Source organism: Dichomitus squalens (genome assembly GCF_000275845.1).
Source record: "Dichomitus squalens LYAD-421 SS1 unplaced genomic scaffold DICSQscaffold_1, whole genome shotgun sequence".
Lineage (NCBI taxonomy): Eukaryota > Fungi > Basidiomycota > Agaricomycetes > Polyporales > Polyporaceae > Dichomitus > Dichomitus squalens.
The window spans coordinates 2,306,825-2,317,721 of record NW_006766883.1 but is presented as its reverse complement, the minus strand read 5'-3'; the positions used below and the strand labels follow the sequence as shown (position 1 = coordinate 2,317,721).

The 10,897-nt window shown below is 58.1% G+C and overlaps 3 protein-coding genes across 3 annotated transcripts; 2 read left to right on the top strand and 1 right to left on the bottom strand.

Annotated features, from left to right (window-relative positions):
• Positions 1-1,408: 1,408 nt before the first annotated feature.
• DICSQDRAFT_151510 (dihydrofolate reductase) lies at positions 1,409-4,117 on the top strand (the record flags this gene model as incomplete). Its single annotated transcript, XM_007360528.1, has 7 exons — positions 1,409-1,426; positions 2,176-2,203; positions 2,288-2,408; positions 2,550-2,620; positions 2,840-3,109; positions 3,263-3,528; positions 3,603-4,117. 7 exons carry the CDS (start codon positions 1,409-1,411, stop codon positions 3,672-3,674), a joined length of 846 nt encoding a protein of 281 aa, XP_007360590.1. The 3' UTR covers positions 3,675-4,117.
• A 2,965-nt stretch (positions 4,118-7,082) lies between these two features.
• On the top strand, positions 7,083-8,626 carry DICSQDRAFT_123601 (uncharacterized protein; the record flags this gene model as incomplete). The annotated part of the gene is made up of 2 exons (XM_007360527.1): positions 7,083-8,367; positions 8,433-8,626. 2 exons carry the CDS (start codon positions 7,083-7,085, stop codon positions 8,624-8,626), a joined length of 1,479 nt encoding a protein of 492 aa, XP_007360589.1.
• A 767-nt stretch (positions 8,627-9,393) lies between these two features.
• Positions 9,394-10,600, bottom strand: DICSQDRAFT_96341 (uncharacterized protein; the record flags this gene model as incomplete). The annotated part of the gene is made up of 2 exons (XM_007360526.1): positions 9,394-10,235; positions 10,320-10,600. The coding sequence occupies 2 exons, from the start codon at positions 10,598-10,600 to the stop codon at positions 9,494-9,496; spliced, it is 1,023 nt and encodes a 340-aa protein (XP_007360588.1). The 3' UTR covers positions 9,394-9,493.
• Positions 10,601-10,897: the final 297 nt, after the last annotated feature.

Below are 10,897 nucleotides of genomic sequence, written 5' to 3'. Positions count from 1 at the left end.
TTGATATGCATATGTTCCTTTCTGCCGCTCTGGCAGTTCCGGGACCACGTCGGCAGGAGATTTGGACATATTCGGCAGTGCGATGCGTCGCGATCGCGCTTCGATGCAGGCCCACGACGACCAATCCTGACGGACTCCAATGCACATGTTCACTTGGGGGGTGAGCGCAGACGATCGACGACGTCGCGCAGATGCAACTCGGAGAACGGACACGCCCATATGAAATATATTGTCTGTGTGGAGCAGTCGACGACATACCACTCCATCCCCCTACGGGATATCCGGTCAACACCCTCGCGGCAGATCACCATTCCAAAGGTAAGCCGACAGCTTTGGCTGCCCGCTCGAGCCTGCTACTTCGTCGTCCGGCCATTGCCGCCATGGATATGCCTTCATGGACGTCCGACGTCCTTGAACTCGTACCGCGACAGCCTACACAAGGGCAAGGGATGAGAGAGACGCAGAGAAGACTCACCATACTGAGATTTACCCTTCACCAGTCGTTGCAAGATCGAGCCTTAGAGGACCCTGTGTAGCTTGCCATTGGGTGACTCGTTGATGCGGCATCCAGACGGGGAGTATAGCTAGTAGCGACGAGCGGGACGAGGAGACGGGAGGTACGGTGCGTTGCGACAGAGCAGAAGGGTCGCATGCGGATATCAGCTTGACAACACTTCGCGGGGATCGTCCATTCCAAGTCAAGTAAGAAGAGACGATGCAAGGACGGATTGCTGGTGCAGATGTGTAGCGACCCTAGAGGGGTGACGGTGCAGCGCACAAGGGCCCTATCAAGTCTTGAAGCAGGATGACCAGAAGCGTGACGGTTTCAAGCGCGAGCAAGAGTGCAAGAATGACAGGGAGTCATCCGAGTACAGCTGGTTGCGAAATTTATGCCGGCCGACTCCGAACGACGCTCGCGCACTTTCTGCATCGTAAAATGAAACAAATTCCATAAATCGCCCTGCACTATCAAACACCTAGACCACAAGGTATTCGACCCTTCTGGGTCCATAAGAGCCTGAAACATTATGAACAAGGGTGATCCACGACGTTCGTAGAAGGCTCTTTGCAAGGACCTCACAAGCGCTACTTTGAGCAAGTAGGCTGGAGCGAACAGACAGGCTCTCAAGAACGGAAGAGACAGAATTTGGACAGCAATTCACCTAAAAGACGGTGTTGATGGTCCGTATAGGCTACTACAGACAGCTGCGTGGCAAGGGTGCTTCGAGAAAGCTGGAACTAGATGCTACTCAAACACTGCCTCTGTCGGCATTGCATAGTGTTGATGATGTGTCTGCTGACGAAGTTCGCACTGGAAAGGTATCAAGAGCACCTATAAATACTTTTTTTATAGATATCAGAGCGGCGAAACGACATTGAAGCCCATGAGAGTTACGAAGATATGCCGATGTCTGAACCTCTTCCGGCGCTTGATGCGCTGGCAAGAGCCAGGAGGCAGACTGCCTACTGCTCTGGCTGAGAATGTGTAACATCTTCCTATAAACCCACAAAACCTACTCTCAATGAGCCATATACTTTCATAAGTGACGTTGCAAGGCGGTGCGCAGATGCGGCGGCCTGAGCGAGAAACCTCATCGCCCATAGGGAGCTTCTAGTGATTTCCCTCGAAGGGCACAAGTCGGGAACCAGGAGTCCTACGCTCTCCACTCAAGTTCGTGAGGTCTCGTACTCGCTGCTATAGGGGTTATGGAAAGTTTATAGAACACAGGGGAGCAGAATCGCGAGTGCATGAATTGTTTGATTTTTTCGATTTTTTCGATTTTTCCGTGGTCGAAACTGCGTCGGAGTTGGTCGGGCATAAATTTCGCAACCAGCTGTAGCAGGATTGGATGGTCTGGGGCCAGGACGATCGTCCGCGTCATCTCTAGCTTGACGTGCCGATCTGCGTTAATCAGGAGTGTACTAGAAGTAGACGAGAGGAATCGGTCAATCCCGAGATCGCCGCCACGCCTGCTCACTTCTTTGGAGTTCGTGCACACGCAACCTGTGGTGAGCTCATCCATTTCGCAACCTTGACGAGTCTCGGTCTGCTCGAAGTCAAGAACGATTCGCTACCCGTAGCTAAGATAACAGCGAACGACATCTGCGCATCATACTGCCGCCCCTGGGACTTCCACCATGTCGGCAACGACTGCCGATCCCACTCTTCCCCAGCCTCCAGCCTTCCTCTTGGACCTCTTCCGCCTGTCCGTTTCTCCTGAATCACACCCGTCAATATACTACGGCGATAGTGACGCATCATCGAACCAGCCTTCCCCTGCGTCAGCAACCCCGCTCCACCCGTTCGTCACGCTCACCTTCGCGCAGTCGCTCGATGCGAAGATCGCGGGCGCGGGCGGACGGCAGCTCATCCTCAGCGGCAAGGAGAGTATGGTCATGACGCATTGGTGAGTCCAGTACTCGCCGCGACGGCTGCAGTGACAGCCCCTCCCCCCTACCTCCCGCGTGCAGAGCGGCGCGGTGTGGCTTTGCGATAAGCGATGGAGAGCAGGACGCACTAAATGCTGAGCTGATGCGTGGCTGTCAAGGATGCGCACCCTCCACGACGCCATCCTGGTCGGCATCGGCACGGCTGCCAACGATGATCCACAGCTGAACAGTGAGTGCTCGCCCTCTGTCTCGCGTGCCACACTTCCATGCCTCGGTCCTCCACATGCGCTCCATACCCTTCATTGCAGGGGGGGGGGGCGATTGTGATCTCTGCCACACAACCCCCGCCTGTAGCATCTCGTGCGTCCGTGTACTGCGCACCACTTACACATGGTCTCGTCCTGCTCGTAAAATGTCAGCCCCAACACTAAAAGCGCACCGCACTTAGCGCGCCACCTTCCACCGCTCCCAACCGGGTACGCGCACAGCTACCGCCTGCCCCGACCGGTCATCCTGGACACGAACCTCCGCCTGTCGCCCGACTGCAAGCTCCTGAAGAACTACCGGGCCGGCCGCGGCCGTCGCCCATGGGTCGTCTGCGCGCCCCAAACCCCGGCCCGTGACGACAGCGCGAGCACGGAGGCCTTCGCGCGGCGGGCCGCGACGCTGCAAGCAGCGGGCGCGCGGGTCGTCGAGGTTGCCGCGGACGACACGACCGGTGAGTCTCGTTCCGACCCCAGATAGGCTTAGGCCGTGGCGTTTCGCTGAGGGACGGATCACGATGACGGCGGTCGTGGGCGGCTTTGTGTGGTGGCTGGGTTTCATCTGTGCGATCGGATGGTACGATGCGGTTTGGTGGCGGGGACGACAGGTTTGATAGGCGTCGAGGATCTGCTGATTGTGTTGCGCGAGCTTGGGGTGCGCTCGCTCATGGTCGAGGGGGGTGCGCGGGTCATACGCTCGTTCCTCGAGGCTGCGCCCTTGAAGCCGGTGCCGGCGCAGGAAAACCTGGGACGAGAGAGCTCCGGGCGCACCGGGGCCGAGAAGAAGATCGTCGACGCTCTGGTCATGACGGTCGCACCGACTATTGTGGGAGAGGCAGGGGTGAGTTATAGCTCTGGGCTGCTTGAGGATAAGGTGAGCCTAGCTCGATTGTCGCCATCTGACGCTAATGATGCGCTTGCTTGACGTTGCGGGCTTGATCGGTGAAGGTCCCGATGTTTGAGCACGTCCGGACCGGAGTATTCGGATCAGACGCCGTGCTGGCCTTGGTCTCTCGTTGAGCCCGGAGATTTGACACTCCGGACGCTTTATGTCGACTGTCGAATAGACTGGATGCTCCGGCACAGTGGAGGACGCGGCTTCCGCAATGATTACGCGTGGAAGAACGCCTGCAGGGATCGTGATGTTCTTGTGCATTCGAGTTGCACAGCGTTTGTGGCGCCGAGCGCAGGGTTGCTTGTTAATGACCGGTATCAAAGGTGTCGCAATTACATGTCGTGCCTTGTATCAGTGACGGTCTTGGCTACTGAATATCGTGATCTTGACAGCAGGAATGAAACACGTGTAGGACGCGGAACGAGCCTGTAAGTACAAGCCCGCCGTCGAGAAACCAGTCTCGGTCGCGTTGGGTCACGGTGTGACAACCGCGTCTGACGTCGCGGTGGTCACGCCGTCCAATCGGAACGCAGGCGCGACACGCGGTACCTTGAACTTGCGATAAGCGAATCTAATACGATCGTGCACTGAATGTCAGTGGAGTGGGATAGAAACACATTCAGCGAAGCGTTTATTCGTAAGCGGCGTTGCCTGAATTTCGCGCGCACTGCTCGATGTGGGCAGACCGCAGCAGCTTCCAGGCGTTCAGTGCGAGGTGTGTGTGTGAAGAGGCGGGGTCACGAGCGAGTTGAGACGATTGCGGCCTGGTGTGGTGTGTACTTTCGGACAAGGAGATGCAGGCGTTAGCGCAACTTTGGCTCCGCCGGCCAACAACGTGGAAAGGCGGTAGCTATTCGGGATGAATGCTCCCGGCCCAAGAAGGAGGTGTGCATGCTAACGAGATAAGTGAAACAAGCGGTCACAAATGTACGGAGGGCTGTCTAGCGCACCAAGGCGCGCGATGTAATCTCGTACGTCACCTTGCTCTTCACCATTGTGAGGAAGACAACAAGTCGACAGCGACTAGTGCGGGGAAGGTTGGAGTCAGCAGGCCGAAGTGACTGCCCAGAACGTGGCCACGAGAGGGCGTGTCGCCTTCGTTTCAGTCCAGACCCGTGCACTCGTCGTTGTCCAAGAGAGTACGAGCGTTTGCTGTACAAGCCGATGGGTCGAGAAGTTCACAGAACAAATTTCAGACGAGGCTAGAGTAAGAGAGATGGCAAATGCGTGGCCATGTGTCTTGGCTTCGCCACATTGGGCGGAACGGTCTCGAAGTCATCGACGCGGGCGGGGAGTGGCCAATGGGAGGGGCCGGCGAGAGTATCGGAGATTGGAATGGCGCACAGGGGAGAGCGTTGACGTCAGATGCAAGGGGCAGTCGTCATGCTAAAATAGTGCACTTCAATATGCAACGTCCTCCCGCCGAACCTGCCGCCTGTTTCGATGGCCCCCTCGTCCCTCTCATAGCCCACGACGCCCTCCTCGTCCCCCGGCACCCCTTCCCAGCCTCGTCGTCGTCGTTCAGGTGTAGGCACCACGCGCATTCCATTGTCTTCTCAACATCCCCGCCCCCGTCAACTCCCCGGCCCGCACAGATCTCACGCACTCCTCCTCAGTGCCCGCAGATCCCCCGCGACACGACTCCCTCTCAGCGTACACGGATATGACCGCTGTCCTATCCCCTCAGCGCAACTCATCGTCTTTTGTCCAGCCTCCAGACTTGACACACGGTGCAGCCTCCGAAGCTCTCGCTTTGCACGCCGACCCCTATCGCCATGTCCACAATGGCACAACCGCCCTCTTAGAGTCCAACTCAAGCGCATTGTCGGCGCGCGATCCGGTCCAAATATGTCCGTCCCACTTCTTGTGATCTCAACTTCAATCTGACGGGCCAAACTACAGCCGAACAAGTCAACCCAGAAGTTAACTCATTGTATGCGCCATCCCAGCATACCTCCGTTCAGGCATCAACACATTTATCGCATGCCGACCCTGCCTTCACGAATGCGAGCGAGCATGGAGACAGTGGGAATGACCAGACCCTACATTCCTTGGAGACACCCTCACCGCCCCCGCTGCCTGTCAAATTTCCTATTTACGACCGGCCACAGTCTGTGTCGATCCTGGCCCCTGCCGACATCTCACCGGTATCGCGTGGGTTTTCCTACTCTGCCTCCGACCTCGGCCACGCGTTTCGCACTTCGAGAAGTCTTAACCTGACTTCCCCGGGAAGCGTGCCGGCTCCGCCGACCATATTAACTTCCCAACAGCATCCTGTCCACATAACCGCTGGTGGCAGCGACCTCTCTTTCCCCTTAGATGCCTTCCACGCCAACCCTTCTACAATGGAACCGGTCACTGGCGACACCTCTTCAAAGGCGTACCGTCGCAACAAACTACTCAAGTCCCGCCCTCAGCCGCCCTCCTCCCTCGCCACACGTCCCTCTGCCCTCAGTCTCCTGCTGAACAGGGCCTTTGGCTCTGGCGAGTCGCTTTCTCGCCACAGTAGGTCCAACAGTGCCCCGAGCATGGACGACAGGACTTACCGGCCAACTCGGAGCCTCAGCGATGGCAGCGCGAAGTCCCCCCTCGCGCGCCCACATCCTAGCTCCCGGGGGAGCGATACAACTGACAGCAGCTGCACTACATTGAGCTGGGCGAGTACCTCTGTGTCTGATGCCTCCACCGCCATCACTACCCCCGAGTCGGTGGCGTCGCCTGGGCTGTCCCCGCGCAATAGTACGCGCACGAACAAGCTTCACAAGAAGAGGCCGCCACTGGCGCCCTCCGCATACCAGTATCCGCCAGGCAGGCACTCTGCGGCGCTAGGCAGGTCGAAGTCGACTCCCAATGGTTTGGGTCAGCGCAGTCCGAAGAACAGGATTTGGACAAGTGTGGAAGAAGCACGTCATGCAGCGGAAAGTGTCGACGAATCAGGTGGCCAAGAACCATCGTATTGGCACGCTTCCGTAAGGCTACCTTCTCTCCTCGCGGTATGACCCGAAACTGACATCCGTATGCAATGCGGCGTTTACTCGCTTCCCTTCGTGCACCTGCCTGCCTGCCTACGATACGCTACGCCACGCGCCGCTCAGCCGACCGAGTCGTCTCCATCAGGACGCTCCACTCTAGGGCCCATCTTCGAGGTCCGGAAAAGAAGGTCGTCGCAGGCTATCTCGGACCTTGCATGTACAGGCATTTGCTCCTCTGCCGCCGCGGCGTTTTCCTCTCAACTTGCTCTTCATCCACAAGAGAACGAGGGTCTACATGCGTTGGATAACCAAACATGGAACGCTACACACACCGACCACTTCGACCCATATGTTGACTGCGCTTTTCCCGCCGACGCTGCCGAACCTTCTATTGGTCACAATCGCGGCAATGCCACCGATCTCGCTTCCTCTCTAAACCCTCCGCCTTCGACTGCACTAGGTGACGCTCAGGATAGACCGGAGACCTCGTCGTCTGGTTTCGCCGTTGTCGGTGGTTATCTTGACCGGAGCGAGGATGCGATGCGCCGTTGGACGTTAGCCATGGCCGATGTCCCCGATGAAGTCCTCCTCCAACATTTGGAACGTCTCCGGAAGGAGAGCATGGCGCTGGCCCGTGGCATGCTCCCTGGTCGTGGCAGCGCAGCACCTAGCCAGGTTGGCCACGGGGACGATGATACGACCTACGACCCCCGGGATCGTCGATCCTCATACTTCTTTGGTGGTCCGCGCGAGATGGGCATTTCTCCTAGGTCACCCTCGCGCGCTCGTTTCAGCGTCGGCCACGACGACCGTGACTTTGACGGGGAGTATTCGGACGAAGAGACGTTTTCCGACGAGGAAGACGAGGAGGATTGGAACACTGCCCGGCAAGTCCTCTTCCGCTGTCGGGAGCTCGTGCAAACCGAACGCAACTATCAAAACCGTCTTCGGGAGCTCGCCTCTACCGAGCTGTCACATCACTACGCCTCGTTGGTAGCGAAGCACGTCCCTGCCCTTCTCAGCGTCTCGCAGACGTTGCTTAACCATGTTATGGACGATCCGAGTGCTTGGGGTGTCAGCGCCGCGTTCATCGGGTGCGAAGAGGACCTCGAGTGCGCCCTCGTTGCTTGGGCGGGTGTTGTGGGTGAATTCTTCATCGAGGATGCCAACCTGCGGCCTCCCAAGAAGCTCACTAAGAAGCTTGGCGATGACGCGCTGTCGAACCACCCCCACGACTCTCCGTCATCCGCCATCGGGCGCGTTTTGCGCACCCGCAGTCAGGCCGCCATCAGCTCCACTATTCCCGGCTCGATGGCAGCGAGACGCTTTTCGTCGACGATGTCCGACATCGGGCACGGCGAGACCCTCTCAAGCGTGGGCCATGAGAGCACTGGAATGTTTACCGCAGCTCTTGGTACTGGCCTCGCCTTCGGCCTGGGTGGACCACCTATGTCTTCCCCGCCGACACTCGAGCCGGACGTGGGTTCGTCGGCTAGGTCTTCCAAGGCGCGGAGCTTGCACGGACACGGCGGTCTGACACGAGTGTCTACCATCTCGAGCAACCTCGGGCTCTCTCGCGCTGTGAACGCATGGAAGCGGAAGAGCATGCCGTCGTCCCTCAGCGTCCTCCCGAGTTTGTCGATCGCCTCTTCCCCGGCCGCCTCTCACACGAGGTCTCCGGCGTCCGCGCATGGCACCGGATACACGCACAGTCCTCGCAGCACGAGCAGTGCGCAGGGACACGGGATGCCCCAGAAGAAGTCCGAACAGGAGAGGAAAATGACGGTGCGGGATCTCGCGATCCAGCCGGTGCAGAGGGTGATGAGATACGTCTTGCAATATCGAGGTGAGCCTCCGTCGCTTCCTTCTCCAGCTTCATGTGGCGGTCCTGACGTGTTCGTCGTCCTGCAGACCTGTTAGAACACACTCCGACATCGAGTCCGTCGCGCGCGCTGGTGGAGCGGGCGTACGACAGCGCGCTTAGGATCGCCAAGAAGTGCGATCGTGCGCAGGCTCACGCCGCGTTCCTCCATCAGTCGCCCCCTACCAGCACGCCCACCAAAAATGAGAAGCCTATATCACGACAGAAGAGCATCACGAAGTAACGACCACGCTACGACCTCTCATGACCCCGCATTTTACTTCACGTTCGCAGACGCAATAATCATACATTTCATTATGCATTCCACCACGTCCTCCATCCACCAGCATCGAATCTTCCTATCTATCCAGCATCAACACCCATTCAACATCGCTCATTATCGTCCCCGGCTCTTTGTATTCCGCATCGTCCTTTCTATCGCCTTGTACTTCATCTCATGTTATGTAGCTTACCGCCATGTGAGCATTTCCCCGCCTCTTTGGCGGGGGCACTCCTTTTTGTCTTGTTTTCTGCCGGCTCAAACCTCTCTTCCTCACCATCGCATATTAATATTGGTTTCATCTCTTTGCCCCTCTCCCCCCTTCCCCCTTCCGTCTCCCCTCACATCTTCGCCCCTTCCCGCCCTAGTGACCGTCCGTGATACTTAATCATCTATCCACCTTGCAGCTTTCTCCCGTCTACATCCGCTCTCCTGAGTTTGTACACGATCTTCACCTATTTATCGCGTTCAAGTTGTACGCTAGTAGTAGAATGTCGTGTACGAGTTTGTCTTGCTTTTATCAGCTGTCCTTCTAGCAATGTGATCCCTGTCCTCGACGGTTCTGTGTGTATGCGCGCGTCCGTTTGGTTGACTGGTTGTGCTCGACAGACGAGAGAAAGCTGATTAGACAGCCAGCAGTGACATACCATTTCATGGCAAGGTACACAGTACAAGTACATTACGAACGTATCTATAGCAAGTCCAGGATCCCATAGAGGTATACAACAGGAGGGAAGTGTGAGATATAAGTGGATGATAAAAGTACACGATTCTTTATGATTATGGCAGACAATATGAAGCAAACACAACGCAAAGGCTAACAGCTCGAACTCACTGAAGGTTAAAAACGGCGGGAAGGCTCCTCCACAGCTCCCTCCGCTTCTTTTCCGCCATGACGATGATATCCGCCGTGCAAGCCGCGCACGGAAGCTCGCTGAACAGGGTGTCAAGGCGCATGCAGTCGTGCAGGATGTCCAGGGGGTCGTCCATCGAGTTGGGCGCGTTCTCCTGAAAGTACTTCCAGCAGTCGCCCCTCGCCTTCGTGCACCCCTTCACCCCACGCTGGCACCGCAGCCCGAAAATGTCCGTCCCGATCGCCCTCGTGTGCGCCGCGAGCAGCTTCTGCCCGTGCACGAGGCGCATGAGGTCACGCTTGTCGAGCAGCCGCCACCGCGCGGTCCGCGCGCCGAAGCGGAGGTGCTTGCCGGGGTTCGCGCGGCACTCGTCCCAGTCGGCGTCGGTGCTGAGCAGCGCGAGCGTGTAGAACGCGGCGGGGAGGATGCTCGGGATGCCGTAGTCGCTTGCGATGCGGATCGCGCTCGCGGGCTCGGGGAGGCGGTCGTCGAGGTAGAGCCCGTCGACCTTGCCCGTCAGCTGGAGGGAGTGCTCGGAGCGGAGGATGACGGCCTCTGCGCGGCGCGCGTCCCACTGGGCGAGGGTTTGCGGCCAGTCGGCCTCGAGGGAGGCGGTGAGCCGGCGGCGGAGGGCGTCGCATTCGTACTTCATGGCGAGCTTGAGGGCGCCGTCGATGAGCACAGGGGTGTTGGGGTCGAACCGCTTGTATGCGGTTCCGCTGGGCGGGGAGGGGCGCACGACGGCGTCGGGTGAGCGGCGGGGAGAGGGGCATGAGGAATGTGGGATTGGGGATGAGACTCACAGTGGGTCATAGAACATCGTGAGGAAACTGATCAGCTCCTCTGCGGTATCAGGCATCTGCACATGGACGACGCCGTCGTAGGATTCCGCAAAGTGTGTCCTGGAACCTGTGGCGAGGAGTGGGGGGATGGAGAACATATCGGCGAGGACGGGGGAATGTCGGGAGAGGATGGACTTGTGAACACGGAAGTACTGGAGCTCGCCATCGTGGGTGCGACCCGAGAGGACGACGTTGCCGTCGTCGTAGTAGAGGGTAGGATGTCGCTCGCTATGGACCTTCATCGCAGAGGAGGAGGGACTGCTGTCTGTATCGGAGCCGCTGTCAGCGTCTTGCGGGTGCATTTCATCAGTCATGGTCGGAGTATGTCACGACTCCACCAAGAGGAGAGGGCCAGGGTATGCGAGGATCGTTCTCGAGGGGGTTACGATTTGGGTCTGCTATGATTCATAGAGACAGGAGGCTGGGGCCTTGACCCAGTACACCTCGGCACTAATATGTCTCGACATCAAGTCATGAGACATGTTCAGATTCACCGCACAGCGGATCCCCTATGCAGGCCTTTGATGACGCCGTGGCAG